At 45.0% G+C, this 16,522-nt stretch overlaps 1 protein-coding gene across 1 annotated transcript in view; it reads right to left on the bottom strand.

Annotated features, from left to right (window-relative positions):
- The window catches only part of LOC147716764 (myosin-6), a 114,210-nt gene that overhangs the window by 20,471 nt on the left and 77,217 nt on the right, over positions 1-16,522 (bottom strand). Inside the window, exons 29-35 of the mRNA XM_086923714.1 lie at positions 13,129-13,312; positions 12,652-12,817; positions 9,064-9,188; positions 6,023-6,331; positions 3,243-3,446; positions 1,972-2,097; positions 1,583-1,858 (exon numbers count right to left, since the gene is read on the bottom strand). Coding sequence (XP_086779840.1) covers positions 1,583-1,858; positions 1,972-2,097; positions 3,243-3,446; positions 6,023-6,331; positions 9,064-9,188; positions 12,652-12,817; positions 13,129-13,312 — 1,390 coding nt within the window. The remainder of the gene's footprint in view (positions 1-1,582; positions 1,859-1,971; positions 2,098-3,242; positions 3,447-6,022; positions 6,332-9,063; positions 9,189-12,651; positions 12,818-13,128; positions 13,313-16,522) is intronic.

Genomic DNA, 16,522 nt, shown 5'->3' on the forward strand with positions numbered 1-16,522 from the left:
ATATTTTGCTAGCTTAGTGCAGCAGAGTTCAGTTAAAAGTAGATCACTGTTCTACATTATCTGCTTCCAAAGAAACCGCAGACCTCATCCTCACATCCACCGAGTGTCGGAGCCTCGCTCACTATTGACCCCTCACTCCACCACAGATTTCTTCCTCGGACTGACTTCACCTCTAAGCACTCCTTCAGTGACACTCTCCTCCCAATTCTGGACCCGCACGGCCTCCTAAGCACTTTTATGCTCAATAGACAGCACCCCACCTGGACACTCCCATTACCTGGTAATTCAGGATACAAAGGCGATGTTACCCCTCCTAGTCTTTCCTAAGTCTTTCATCACTCTTCTCTATAGTGCCTGTCCTCAGTGCTTTAAGGCACTGGTGGTCATAGCCGTGCTCAGTAGCTTTAGTGCTGATCGCTTTTCCGCATCAATCTATTGCACTGTCTCCCAGGTCCCTTTCTCCAGACTCCATCTTGAATGCCTAGTGTGTGATCCACTTACTCTCTCCCCTCCCTATCACAACCCACTCAGCATGCTCCCATCAGGAGTCCACCAGCTCCGCTCTTCAGACTGCCATCACTTGAGCGTCCAGCGACGTCACCTCAGCCTGCTGCCTCTACTCCAAACTACTCCTATCTTCAGAAACATTCCAGCAGCCTTGGGCTCAGTCCACTCACCAACTCCACTGGTTACTCCCGCATCTCGAGGCCTCATTGTCCAGCTCTCCTCTGTCTTCTGGGCTCTTCACACTCCTCACCTACACACCGTTCTCAATGGTTTTCTAACTGGGCACCACCTTGTGTCCTCTCCTTCTGTCCATCTGCTTCACCTCCCTCTGGGACACTGGTGCCTCTCTTACCACCAGCACGCCAGTGGCACCGAGACCCTTTCCCCATCCTCAGATCCAGTCCAAAATCTGCATCTCTCATGAACATTAGGCACTGGGGGATGCCCCCGCCCCATGCTTAAGCCATCCTGTACTTATACTGCTGGGTGAGGCATGTGTCCCTAATCAATTCGGCTTGTTTTTGGTTAGTCATGCATGCAATTCCCTTAACCTCTTGGCTGCTAATGACAAGGGTAACTCGTCATGCCCCTCCCATTCATTTCAATGGAAATCCCATTATAAAGCTTTCAAAGCCTTAGCAGCCAAGTGGTTAAGTGAGGGACTATCGTCATAAGCAGAAAAAGGGCTTTGATGTAAGAAAACGACATCACATTGGCAATATCTTTCACTTGAACATGATATAAGGACAATATATTAACAGTCAAACATGGCTTTCGCATCTTCCAGTCTTCTTAGAAGCCCAGCCCCGGTACCTAGATAGCTCTTCCTGACGTTCACAATCGTCCTTCTAGGTAAATAATACCCCCTTCATCTTTCAGTCCGTTCTCTAATTCCTCTTTCCAAGCCTGGGCTCTTTACCAGCCTTTTAGAGTCCTCCCCCAAGCTCTGTCTTTGTATTGGCCAGGTTCATATGTTTGCCTACACTTCCAGAATGTTTCTGAAAGCCACCCCATCTAGTAAGAAAGTAGATCTCTCCCATCTTCTGGGATGTTCTTGGAGGGCCAGCTTACATACCTGGTAGGATAGTTCCTTTACGCGCCTCTCGTACTTTCTCATGCCCTTCACGGTCTCAGCTCCGCGCTTCTGCTCGCCTTCCAGCTCGTTCTCCAGCTCCCGCACCCGGGCCTCCAGCTTCTGAAGCTGCTTTTTGCCGCCCTTCATGGCGATCTGCTCGGCCTCATCCAGCCGCTGCTGTAGGTCCTTGATGGTCTGCTCCATGTTCTTCTTCATGCGTTCCAGGTGGGCGCTGGTGTCCTGCTCCTTCTTCAGCTCCTCGGCCATCATGGCCGCCTGTGGAAGAAGACATCACAGAGTCACCATATCTCATGAGTGCAACTGGCTTCGGATAGTAGGGTAACTAGACCAGTCTGTAACCTATGCAAAAAAGTGGCATCAATGCATACATCAGTGATGGCTTTTTTGGCCTTCTCCTCTGCGTTCCGACACTCCTGGATAGATTCCTCCACCTCAGTCTGTAACTGCGACAGGTCTGCGTCCATCTTCTTCTTCTGGTTTATTAGGCTGGTGTTCTGCGAAAGTAAATAGACAGCAGTGAGTTTACCTCTGCTTTCCACCCGTGTCATGAAGCTTCAGCGGTGTTCCACCTTTAGACGGAAGAACCAAATGTCATCAACCAGGATCCATTGGGATTCCACCTCTACCGTGGATGGGCAGTGGCCGTCCTCTGCTATGGAAATCTGTACTGAGATTCCTCAAGACACAAAAAGTATATATTGAAATGCTTGAGACAGTGCTTCTTAACCACTTGAATTCAAATTAGGCAGCATTCCATTCCACTGCTTTCTGATTGTGCCTTTATAGAAGACTAATTATGCAAATTGGTATTGGTAATTAACACTTCTACTGCACGCACTATTTAAATACTGAGGCATTACAGCTCCTTCTTTAGTCTAGGCCCAGGTTATGGCGTCTTATTTGGTTTTGTGGAGACGTGTGGTCAGTGACTATCTGTTATATCGATTTTATGAGCTATGAGTTTTTCGTGGGTGAGATCGGAGGGCTGCACAACATTATGTACATATTTCCTTAGTTGGTGTGGGTGCTCGTTACCCGTCAAATTCATACGGTAGGTAAGTGCCTGTTGGTAGTAAGTGGTGTTGGATGTCTTAAAAGCCCATTAATTTCACAATTTGGGTTCTATTAGCATATTCAGAGTTCTGTTTTAGTGTGAGCTATAGCCTTGATTTGTTGGATTTGTGATTGGCTGCACTTTTGTGCTGGGGTCACAAATGATTTGAATATGGTTGGGTCCATCTGTAATGGAATAGGTAAGTTAAAGAAAAATTAGCAATGTGAAGCTAGCACAGGTGGAGTTCTAGTGGGAAAGAAGTGTTGGCTCAAACATTTCAATCTATCTCGTCTTTGGGTTCCCAAAGGTATTGCTCCTCTGTAAGTGACAAATGAGACTCCTGGAATACCTACTTTAAACTAAGGGTCCACTGTGATTCCTGACTTGGGAGTGCAGGATGTCTGCTCTTTCTCCGCGGTTCTTACGTGAGAGTACAGAATCCTCTCCCTCTCTCTGAGCTCTGTGTGGTCCCTCTCATGGGAGTGCATGGTCAGCTTCCTTTCTATGACTAAACTCTCTGTGGTTCTTGACTTGAGAATGCAGGGTCAGCCCCCCTCCACCTCTAAACTCTACATTGTTCCTCACCTGGGAGTGCAGAAGCTGCACCCTCTCACTGGTCTCGATCAGTTCTTGTTCTGCCAGTTTACGGGCCCTTTCCGTCTGCTCCACCACTGCACGCAGCTCTTCCAGCTCGGCCTGCAAGAGGTTATTCCTCCGCTCCACAATGGCAATGTTTTCCTTAAGGTCATCATTGGCTCGAACCACATCATCTAGCTGCAGCTGGCTGTCCTAGGAAACAAAGAGGACAGTGGCAGAGATGAGACCAAGGAAGCTGGGTACGAGGTTGCCTCCGCCACAAGAGCTCCTTGCAGCTTACATTTTGAGAATCATTCATGCATGTGGAAGAATCCAGCAGGGCCAAAAATAAACACGTCGAAAACAAAGGCGCTGATAATCTCCAGACAAATAAAGAGGAGAGGCTCATGGCATGTCGACGGTAAACCCATTGAGATAGTCACCACATATAGGTACTTGGGAGTATGGATCGACCATAAAGGAAGGCAGTCCACTCACATCACTGCAATGCAAGGAATGGCACAGTCGCTAGAGGGGGCTTTCTGTAGAGCTAGGAAAGCCATGAGCTCACCTGATCTTACTCCCTTAATTCGAGCTATGAGGGAAACATTTTTACCTTCAGTGGCCAATGGTGCAATAGCTTAGTAAAATGTTTCCATGGCTAGACAGAGCTCAGTCAGCCTGCGTCTGTAGAGTATTTTTTCTACCAACTTCTACCTCCCATGCGCAAATACGTACAAAATTTAATTTGACACCTCAAAATGGATACCAAAAGCCAGGTTCATAGCCTACTGTCTAGAAGCCAAACACACACTGGACAACACGCTAAAGAGTACATCTGGATAATGATAAGCAACCCAGGGTCAATCTGGCATGATTTTTTAACACACAGGATCGAAACATTGGAAGCTCACGAAATATGGTCTGCCCACATACCCACACTTGCAGCAGCAAAATTATTAACCAAACAAGCAAAGTTAATGTCGGCTGGCAGTGATTTACTTACTCTGAAAAATCTAAGTCATGGGAGCTGGGCTTCAAAACTTTATCAAAGTGGGGGCCTGCCACACTACCTGTCCTCACTCTTAAAGCCATTATTGGACATGCCATGCAGGGTACCAGTGAAGTGCAGCACCAGTCATGGGATATAAGATTTCAATGGCTCTGGAACTTCTGTGATATTTCTCATGTGTGGTACAGAATATTTGTGGTACGAGAGCAATGTGCTATAGGTTAGTTTGTGTGTTCAACAGTTCATGTGTAGAACAGGTCAAGCGTAGTGCAGACGTTGCACAATGCAGGTCATGTGTGGTAAAGATCATACATGATATAGGGCAGGAGTAGTGAAGTTTATCAACATTACTGATCTTGGTTTGTGCAAGTAATTTGTGGCATATCTGATATGTTAATGACAGGGTCTTTATAGCATTTGGTGGTATGGTTTATGCATGGCACAGTCGATAGGTTGTATAGGTCATGTGTGGTGCAGTACTCCTTTGCTACAAGTCGTTTGTGGAGCATGTCATTTGGTATTGCCATTGTGTGGTACTGGTTATGTGTGGTATAAGTCTGAAGTAGTAAAGGGCATTTGTGTTGAAAATGTCTTGTTCATGGCACATATGTGGTGCAGGACATATATGATACAGGCCATGTTTGGAATATGCAACATGTGGAATTGGTCACAGCTCACATACATCCAGCTCTATCCAGAGCTTTTTCCTGCTATTCCTCTGTTCCAACTCAACAAGGTAGACTTTTCCATCACACATAATCCTGAGGCAGGGCTTCTGCAGTGGAACAGTGAATAACATCGCATATGGTCAACTAGTTAGAAACAAAAGATGTATTTAATTGTGTCAGGGATGATATCTCACTATAGGTATGGTGACAGTCTGCGATTGAAGTGTCCTATTGCATTGTTAAACCAAAGGGGATGATGGACGGAGTGTTGAACATTGCAAGCACTCACCCCCAGTCAACTGATTTGGGTTTAATCCATCATCATTCTTTAGCTCACTCCGCCACCCCAGTTCAGACATGGCCATGTGCAAATCAGTCTGACCCAGTGCCTCATGGGAACAGTTCAGCCCGAACTGCCAAGCCATGTCTTCTCTAGACTGGAAACAAGCATCCTGGGACCGATTTCTGGCTAATTGGCTGTCATCAGCCAGGCTATCTTGAATCCAGTGGCAAAGTGAGCAATGGACCCACGTCTTGGCATACCCTGCCAACTTAGGGCGAACAATGCAAAACCAAAGGGGATGATAGACGGAGTGTTGAACATTGCAAGCACTCACCCCAGTCAACTGATCTGGGTTTAATCCATCATCATTCTTTAGCTCACTCTACTACCCCAGTCCAGGGAGGACCTGGCCTGGCAATTCGGGCTGGATGGTTCCCATTGGGCATAGGATCAAGACTGATCTACATATGGCTGGGTCCAAACTGGAATGGCATGGTGAGCAAAAATACGATGGATTTAGGCCTAAATCTCTGTACTGGGGTGAATGTATGACATTGTTCTGCATTCTGTCCATCAATTGTTCTTTTTGCTATTGCATTGTTAGACATGATATCTCACATTGTGGGTAGTGTCTCTTATGATGTTAAAGATACCATTTCGCAATGCCTATGGCAACAGAGGTCTCCTATCTAAAAAAAAAAAATGTTTTATCACTCATTGATATTGAGACAATCAAATCTTGAGTAGGTGAATCCTCAGTTTTGTGTCACAACGTGTTTGTAGGCCTCCGAGGTAGGTACAAATAATTGCTCTGCAGAGGTCCTACCTTCAGGTGGGCCTGAGCGACTTTGAGGTTCTTGAGGGACTCGGCGGCTGAACGGTTGGCCTGGCTGAGCTGGATCTCCATCTCATTAAGGTCACCTTCCATTTTCTTCTTGATGCGGAGGGCCTCATTGCGGCTGCGCGTCTCAGCCTCCAGTGAGGCCTGCAGGGAATCAGTGAGGCGCTGGTGGTTTCTTTTTGCCTGCTCCATCTCTTCATCCTTTTCAGCCAATTTCCGCTCAATGTCTGCCTTGATCTGGTTGAACTCCAGTTGGGCTCGCAGAATCTTGCCTTCTTCATGCTCTAGAGAGGCCTGGGGTAGAACAAGAGGGTCATTTATGGCATCAGTGAATAATGAAAGATTGTACCTCAAGACATTGGCTGGGGACTATCTCAACTTGATTCACGTTCACAAAACTGTACAACTAACACTCTGGGTCCATTTCTCAAAGGTACACGTTGACCTGAAGTCTAAGAGCCGGATGAGCAAAGGTAAACTTTGACCTGAAGTCCAAGTTTAAACCTGAGGTTTGAGTTTAGATCTGAAGTCTAAGGGTCCAATTTACAAAGGCTAACTTAGACCCGATGTATAGGTTTACCTTTGTGAATTGGGCCTTTACACCTCAGGTCTAAACTCAGACTTCATGTTTAAACTTAGACTTTGAGTCTAAGTTTACCTTTGTGAATCGGACCCTCTGAGTCATCCAACAGAAGCGGCTAAAAAGAACTGTACAACCTGTACAAAGTTATAAGAACCCATGGTTTATCCTTAACCACCTACGCTGATGACACACAGCTGGTGTTGGCGGTACACAGAGACGGACCTGCAGATGCCTCGAGATTCCAGGAGGGGATGTTAGACATCTGCTCTTGGATGTCGAGGAGCTGCTTGAAACTTAACTCGGATAAAACCGAGGTGATGACCTTTGGCACCCTCTCACCAGAATGGTCTCCCAGCTGGTGGCCCAAGCAAATGGGGCCCCCTCCGATCCCGGTGACCAAGTTCAGAAACCTGGGAGTCATCTTCGATGACAAGCTATCATTCAAACATCACGTAAACTCAGTGGTCTCTTCCTCTTTTTTCGCACTGAGAAAAATAAAAAAACTTCTTCCATACCTGCCAGCCTCAGCAGGAAAGACTCTGATTACCACATTAATCTTCTCAAAAATAGACTATAGTAATGCGCTATTCCTCAATGCGCACGAACAAGTCCTAAACAAACTGCAATCCATTCAAAATGCGGCAGCCAGAGTCTTGCTCGACATTCCCAAACAGCACTCTACCTCCTTGGCAATACGCCGCCTTCATTGGCTACGAGTCAGGAACAGGATCAAATTTAAGGCACTCTGTATCGCCTATAAAGCTATTCACGAGACCGGGCCTCGCTTCCTTAGGAATGCTTTTCAGATCTATGCCCCAAAAAGATCTCTGCGATCAGCTTCCACCTTCCAACTACCTGTTCCCCGCACCAGAACCTCAACCTGGGGAGACAGACGCTTTCTGGTAGCGACCCCCAAAGTCTGGAACTCCCTACCCTTGTCGATTAAAACAAGTCCCACCCTCATCTCCTTTCGAAGATCTTTGAAGACCTGGTTATTTGACCAATGATTCCATCTGCTGCCCTTTGTCCCTTGAAGTTCTAATGCGCCGAGACACCCCAGGGTATTTGTTGCGCTATACAAATTTCGAAAACATAAACCTGTCGGTCATACTTTGTGTCTTGTTACAAACTCTTGCACACTGCAGCATGTGAAATTAATAATTTCTCCTCGTGTTCCCTCGCACATCTACAAGCATCACCATAATTTCCCTGATCAGACCAGATGTTACCCCAGAATTGAGCCAGGTTGTGGAATTAGAGCACAACGGGTGAGTACTGTCTCTGTAACAGCAGCTTAAACCTTGATGTGGCACAAGTCTGTGTTCTCGTAACTAAAGTGATTCTTTACATGTTTGCTTTGAATCCCAAGTTTGTACCAGAGTCCCTGTATTATAGCTCTAGTATTCACTAATGTTTCATACTGTTGGGGTGTTTGTTCCGTTCACAGATTCCTGCACTTCAGTATCAATGTATTAGGCCTGCCAGCAAGACTGTGTCATGTTATGCCCTTAGCGCTGTTTTACCCTGTAGTTCGGTCTCTTACAATCCTAAACTCACTATTTATATGTAGGCCCAGTATATATTCTTGTCTGTGCTTCTAAGGATAGTCTGTTCTTTCTGCTCCTTCCAGGTAAACTGCAGCCCTGACTCTTGTGTCCATTCATGGAGATCCCTGCATCACCATTAGGCTTCTGAGGTTGCAGGGGCTAACATGGAAAGCCTTAGAATGAACAAATGAGGAATCATCTTTATTTCCTTCACTATGATGTTTGTTTTAAGAAACTACAGACTAGGCCGATACTGACCAGTCGGCGATTCTGCACAGCTTTTTTATTCAGAGGAAGCTTAATTTATGAGGCCATGAACGATTTGTTTGAGGATATAGAGTACCCTAATTCTGTCAGGTTCCAGGGAATTCAGTGAGCTACAGAAAGACTGAGGGGTATGACTCAAAAGGATGTTTGTTTAACTCCAAGAATAAGGAAAAGGAAGAAAGACAGTTTCAACAGAGTATAACCTACAATCTAAGTTGTATCTTGTCACTTGCCTAATAAGTGTTGTTATCCGGAGTACTCCTCTTCACACTCACTCGAGGGGGAGGGACCTATTGGGAGCAGTCCGGAGACAGGATGCTGGACCTATGCCTGCACTTACAGGCTGATTTATAACTTTAGGAAAGTGCACTAACTTCTGGAAATCCTGGCTTGATCTTTAAAGGTTTCTGGCTTTTGTCAGTCTGGGTCCAGACACAAAGATCTTAGAAGCGAGGCCCAGGAAACCAGGCAAAGGGGCGACATGAGGGGTGTATTGAGGTACCTCTGACCCAACTGCACATGATAGCATCCTCTAGCGTACAATGTTTTGTCCGAGCATTGACATGACGACAGAAGTCTTCCCTTGGGGCAGGCCTGGTATCCTGAGTTGGAAGGATAGGTAAACCCACCTCGGCTTCCTCCAGTGCAGACTGTAGCTCCAGCTTCTCCTGCTCCAGCTGCTTCCTCAGTTTCTCCAGCTCATGAAGGCTTTTTCCACTTCCTCCCAGCTGCTCCGTCAAGTCAGAAATTTCCTCTATCAAAATAAATAAATCGCTTTAGGGTTAGGCAGTACGGTGAAGCTTTAGAAGCTTGTGTTGTGCAACACACATCATGCAAACTGATCATAAAATGGATATGCCCAAAATATGCCATCTTGAGAGTGGTGATCCATGCAATCTCGGGTAGTTGGGATTCCAATGGATGGGTCATGTCGAGTAATGTTATTGGCAGGTAGGACAAGTGTGCCCTTTCGATATATGTTACTCATTTCCGTGATATGGGGAGGATTGTAGCAAAGAGATATTGCACAACACTGGGGCCATTCGACTGTGCCAGAGATTATAGCAATGGACCAGACATAATATGGAGTAGCGTATGGTTGCTAAAAGATCAGCGTACACTGGGCAGTGTTGTCTGCAGAAGTTGCAAAAGCATGGTGCTAACAGAACAGGCACTTTGGGTTTAAATTAAATTATATCCTCCACTTCTGATAACGTACAAGTATTTGCCTTGTTGGGACTAAGGTGTGATGCATTTATCTTTAGTATATATTGAATATGAATGTGGAATATGGCACCTTTGTGATTTGATGCTAGAGATGTGTTTTAGTAACCTGCTACAGACACTCAAGTACCCTCTTATTGTTTACATTTGGTATTAACTGTTGTTCAGTGATTACAAAACAAATAAACTATTTTAAAAAAGAGGAGAGACATTCCCCATAACCTGGACATGCTCAGCCTTTGCACCTGGTATGTTGCTAGAAATCTTGAGATCCTAAAGATGCTGACTTCCATTTCCTGTATATTTAAGGACAACAAGGGAACCCAATAAAGTCAGCAAGGGACCTTGGGAGTAAAATCTTTAAGGCAACAGTGGTCCCTTACAAAAGCAGAAATAGAACTAATAAATATAGACTCAATCGTTTCTATATTGATTTGACATGCCCAGCCGGACAGAGGTCGAATATTTACTCATTTAGCGATGCAAGGCAATATTTACATACAATATACAAGGTGAGGCACAAGCCTGTGCCCTACTTAACACATGTAAAACATATACAAAAGGGGACAGAACTTGACACAAAGGGCTTTTAGGCAAAAGCTTACGACTCTGTTATACTGGTAATTGCACAGTGTCAAAAGTACAACTGAACATTACTTGCACCTTTACACTTAAGAGACATATAGGTTTTTTTTTGCAAATGTATAAGGTGCACAAAGTTGTAAATTGCGTTTCGATCCATTTAACACGATATGCGGATCATCATCAGGACATGTGATTAATGACTAAGGGGCAGATTTACAATAACTGTCGCATCCCCAGGGATGCGCCAGTTATTGTGCGCTGCATCTCCGCCACCCATGGTGCGGCGCACTTATAATGCGGCGCACTATGGGGCAAGAACCCCACAGATGCGTGTCGCATCTGTGCCATAAAGGCGGCGCATTGCTGGAGTTGCATCGCAAGCGTGACGCAGTGCCAGCAATACTCTCGGGGGCCCTATCTGTCCAATGCTGCGTCAAGCCTTATGCCTGCTTCAAGCAGGCGCAGGGTTTTAGACGCAGCATTGGCCTAAAAGTGACTGAGAGAAATCTTGTAGATTTCACTCAGCCACTTTTAGGAGGCGTTCCTGCGCAGGAACGCTGCCCCTCCCCCCCCCTGCGCCAACACGCCTCCTTATGGCGCAGGGCTTTACAACATGACGATCTCCCAGATGCGTCACGTTGTATATACCTTGCATCATGGCGCATCTTTTGCGCTGCCGCTTCATCACAAAAGTGACGCAACGGCTGCGTAAAAGAGGCGCAAGGGGCTTGTAAATCTGCCCCCAGCAATTTAAATCCTCATTTGCCTATGGGGAAAGGGGAAGGAAAATACAGTACAAGACCCTTAGGAAAAGCAGCTGAAGTTACATAATTCTATTAGGCATTAGTGGCCGTTTAGAAAAGATAAAGTGTGTAGATCTACACACTTTATCTTTTCTAAATGGCTCACCCTGCCCATTTTCCTTCCCCTGTCCCCAAAGGCAAATAAGGCTTTAAATTGTTAGGCATTAATCACTTGTCCTGATGATGATCCGCATATCGTGTTAAACGGATCGAAACGCCGTCGACAACTCTGTGCACCTTATACATTTGCAAAAAAAACATATATGTCTCTTAAGTGTAAAGGTGCAAGTAATGTTCTGTTGTACTTTTTACACTGTGCAATTACCAATATAACAGAGTCGTAAGTGTTTGCCTAAAAGCCTTTTGTGTCAAGTTCTGTCCCCTTTTGTATATGTTTTACATGTGTTAAGTTTGCGGATCATCATCAGGACATGTGATTAATGGCTAACAATTTAAAGCCTCATTTGCCTATGGGGAAAGGGGAAGGAAAATACAGTACAAGACCATTAGGAAAAGCAGCCGAAGTTACATAATTCTATTAGAACTTCATGAGCAACATTTAAGGAGAAAACATTTAATTGTGAAAGCTGAAGTTGTTTAACAAGTGGGCAGGGTGAACCATTTAGAAAAGATAAAGTGTGTAGATCTACACACTTTATCTTTTCCTAATGGCCACAAATGCCTACTAGAATTATGTAACTTCAGATGCTTTTCCTAATGGTCTTATACTGTATTTTCCTTCCCCTTTCCCCATAGGCAAATGAGGCTTTAAATTGTTAGGCATTAATCCCATGTCCTGATGATGATCTGCATATCGTGTTAAACGGATTGAAACGCCGTCGACAAATTTGTGCACCTTATACATTTGCACAAAAAAACTATATGTCTCTTAAGTGTAAAGGTGCAAGTAATGTTCTGTTGTACTTTTGACACTGTGCAATTACCAGTATAACAGAGTCCTAAGCTTTTGCCTAAAAGCCCTTTGTGTCAAGTTCTGTCCACTTTTGTATATGTTTTACATGTGTTAAGTAGGGCACAGGCTTGTGCCCCACCTTGTATATTGTATGTAAATATTGCCTTGTATCGCTAAATGAGTAAATATTCGACCTCTGTCCGGCTGGGCATGTCAAATCAATATAGAAACGATTGAGTCTATATTTATTAGTTCTATTTCTGCTTTTGTAAGGGACCACTGTTGCCTTAAAGAGTCTTCCATTTCCTGGACATACCCATTTCCTTCACCTAAAGGTGTTTGGGATGATGTGCTTTTATAGTTGCTATTTGTTTACTACAGGCATGCCCAGCCTTCTGTGCCAAAACTCCCACACCCCATAGTGTTTAAGGTGGTTTTCTGTTACAACTGCTGCACTTTATACCATGGATGACCATCATTCGCTGCACCAGATGGTGTTGAAGATACTGTGCTTTTGGGGCAATTCGTATTATTACCCTAGACACGGGTCATCTGCTGCACCCCAGCATGTTACTCAAGGTGATTTCACTCTTGCCCAGGCCATGCACCATCACCTGCGGCTCAGCATGATGTTACTGCGAGATTTCAGTAATATGCTCACAGCCACCTACTGGCAAAGGCATGATCCTTACCTTGCAGGTTCTTGTTCTCTCTCTTGAAGGTCTCCAGGTGTTCGAGAGATTCCTCGTAGGCATTCTTCAACTTGAAGAGCTCAGTGCTCAGCGACCGCCCCTCCTTCTGCGATGATTCCAGCTCCACCTGGGACTCCTCAAACTTCTGCTTCCACTCAGCCAAGACCTGAAGAAGTGGAAATGGCGTGAGTGCAGGGTTTGAGGTGTGCAAATGCCCCCTCCCTGAACCTATTTCCTATGATGCTTATCTGCCATTGACCTCTTTGTCTATATGCATCTGTGCAACGCATGGCCAACTAATGATTATTACTCTTTCTTATTCTTTGCTCTCTGATATATCGCTGCCACAAATGCCCTCTGTTACCTTCTAAGACTCCCTATCTATTGTCCGTCATGCTCCACCTGTGTTTAAGACTCCCTCTCTCTTGCCCGTCATGCCCCTCCTGTGCTTTCAGTACCCTTTCCTCTTCCCCACACCTTGTCAAAGTTCTTCTGCTTCTTGTCTAGGGCAGCAGCGGCAGCGTTGGAGCGCTCCAGGTCCACCATGAGGTCTTCAATCTCGCTCTGCAGCCGGTGCTTCGTCTTCTCCAGTGAGGCGCATTTAGCATTCACAGCCTCGACTGCTTCCTCTGCCTCTTGCAGCCGCTGGGCCAGCTTCTTCCTGTTGAGAAATCCCGAGAGAACAATTACACAGGCCTCTTTTGGTAGACAGTCTCCTAGAAGAATGGTCTACCAACACTGGGTAAGAGCATTACTATCTGACCAGCTGGTGGGATCAACTCCATCCAGAATTTGGACTGCTTTGGGACATGCCCCAGAGATAGACATGCGACCATCTTAGAGAGTGGGATGAGGAAGAAGCTATAGCTGTAACACTCCACTGAAGACCGTACGTAAGGCCATTCTCATTGCTGCTATATCTAAAGTCTTCCACGTACTCCACTTCTCCCCTGGAGGGGCCTTATGGCTAATGTAATACCCTCTCCTCTAAAAGCTGTGAAACCACAAATCCAAACTATACAAACACCCCTAGGACTCTTGCCCAGCCATTCTCCGGTTCCAAATCAGGAGAGTGATGTGAAGAATCACTGGGGTTTATAGCCAGCCCACAGAAGGCTCACAGAGGAACCCTGACAGCGTGGGTTTCATACATTTCAGATCCAATATCAGAGGTCCAGCATCCTCCAATGATAAAATATAAAATAGAGCTCATGTATGATGTACTGATGTGGTAAAGGTGATGTGCTGTTATGTATAGTATATATCAATTAGTACAGATCAAGCTAGGTACAGGTTTGGCAGTTGATTTGCCAAAGAATAATCTGTGCTGAACCCTCCTCTAGCACAAATGAGGGGCAGGCAAGCCCCCAAGTAATATCACGAAGTGCGCTGGTGAGTAGGTAAGGGCCAACTGAGGCATATTTTATCCTTCGGCACCAAGTCTTGGCTGTGTGTTGATGCTCCAGGTAAATAGTAGTTCTTCTCTGATGGCACAGTGTGGCAACTGAGCAACATCTGGACTCTACTTAAGTTTCTGCCAAATCAAGGGACATTTCCGGAACCTAAGATGTTCTCTGCCCTGTGTTTTCCTCACGGTTGGTTTTTCAAGAGCCCAAGACTACAGTCAAGTGACTGATTACCTACTAATCACTGAGTGTCAGCACACAACAGCGCTACCACTGCTTCCTTGTATGCCACAGTGGTACTACTGCCTGCATAGAGTAAAAAAGCAGTACCAGCATCTTTCTACTATATGCACTACAAATTGCTTTAAACCTTGAGGCAGCTTTCCCACCAATGAGCGCTTCCACTGGTTTCTAACAACAGGACAGCCACTACCTTCCTACTATGGGGCAAAGCTGCCACCTCCTTCCTGCCATAGTAGAGTGCAGAACCCCTTTTTCTAGAATGAGTTGCACATTTACTGCCTTCCTACTATGGTGTGGTGCTAGCTACTAGTGTCATCACAGTATTTGGCATAGTTACAACCTCCATCCCACTATGGGACTGTCTTCTTTACTGGAGTTGCACCTAGCACCACAGTTTTACTATTGGGAAGAGCAATTGCTGCCTTCATACTAGAGGCCAGATTGACAACCAGCCCCATACTGGAAGGCAGCCTAACGACCCATTCCTACATTGAGTCAGTGCTGTCCCAACTTCCTCCACTACAACACACTTCATACTGCAGTTGCCACTCTCTTACTATGGAATAGTACTACAACAATCTTCATACTACAGCTCATTACTATCACTTCCTATTCTTTAGTTACAGCACCCCTGCCTACATGATATTCCCTTTTTTGTGGGAATTAACGCTCACATTTACAACCTGCTCTGCGCCGCTGCTAAACTGAGCTGGGGAACTGGTGCAAGAAGGGGGTGATGTAAGGGACGTAGGAAGAGTCGGGAGGGATAAGGAGACAGTCACCTGAGAGGGAGAAGCTTGAGAAGCAATACATGCTTGGCCCGCACCAAGGCTGATGGTCAGGATGGGGTGGACCTCAGCCCCAAACAGCTCTTTCCCCAAAGCATTTTACTAATGGAATTTACATCTGGTAAAATGAGTATGGAGTTCCCACACCTGGTAAATCTGCGTGTGAGAACACAAGGCCATTTGTGATTGGGTGTAGTGAAATTCCATTCGGAAATTTCTATCCATCCCAGTCCTCATTGAGCCCTTAGTGGTGAAGCTACTACCATGTGACTGTGCAGGCAGACTTTCAACTTCCTGGTGTGGGAATTCCTATTTGTGGGATTATCCCAACCTGCCATCTCCAAACCATTGATTCTCATCCATCTGCCTTCTCTCCATGCTGTGCACCCCCTTCCATTAGTCTTATGTGTTGAAGCCCCCTGTAAGTAAGGGTTAGAGCATTATGTAAAGGGCTGAACCACAAATGTCACCAAATTAACCTGTGCTAGCTTGGCACAAAAGCAGTCAGGCTTAACTTGGAGGCAATGAGTAAAGTATTTATGCAGCTCACAAACAGCAATAAAGTGAAAACACACCACCAGAAAAATCCTACACAATTTAGAAAAATTGAGACCATTTTAATACATAACTTGATATCAAAGCAACAAACATTTAATCAGTAGAAACAGAATTATGCATTTTTAAAGTTTCTTGTAAAAACTAGCACCTAAAAGATCGAAGCGGTTTCAGCGAAAAGGCAACCCATTAATCCCTAATGAGCTTGGGTATAAACTACACTGAGAGTTAAAGGGCTAACAAGGGAATCAATTGTATAGAGGGAATATTTTTTCAATGCTTTACTACATTTATCTGTCCTAGTGGGTGACAGTATAGAATAAATCAAAAAACAATCTTGCAGGTATTTCATAAAAGAACCAGTCCTTAACACCAAGTTCAACTCCTTCTAAGTATAACTACTGGGCTTTCACCACTAAATTGTTTTATCTGTTGTAGAACATTGCTCTTAATCAGAGTGCACTTTACAGATATTAAACTCTGACTTCATCAGTTTAATTTGCTTTGCTAGATTAATGTTGTTGCGGAATTTCATGATTTGTACCCCTAAATCATTCATATTGAATATAATGTGGTTATTTTAACTTTAAAATTAGTGTACACCTCTTTCTTAAAATTGTTTTTATTTTATGAAATACATGTTAGCCCTTTACCTCTCAATAAAAGATGAAAGCGTCAACCGCAAACATCTAGTCATGCGAAACCGGGGCAAATTGGAAAGTTATGGCCGACAGCAATGGAGGGAGGTTTGGCTATACGAGGTGGATTGGGCACAGACTCAGCTTGCCTTCGATATTGGAGGACATTTTTAGGAAAAATGTCTGAGATGGTAAAGTTTAGTGGGCAAGGCAGCTGGTGATATACAAGGAGGAAGTGTCA

The sequence above is a fragment of the Lissotriton vulgaris genome, chromosome 5 (assembly GCF_964263255.1).
Source record: "Lissotriton vulgaris chromosome 5, aLisVul1.2, whole genome shotgun sequence".
NCBI lineage: Eukaryota > Metazoa > Chordata > Amphibia > Caudata > Salamandridae > Lissotriton > Lissotriton vulgaris.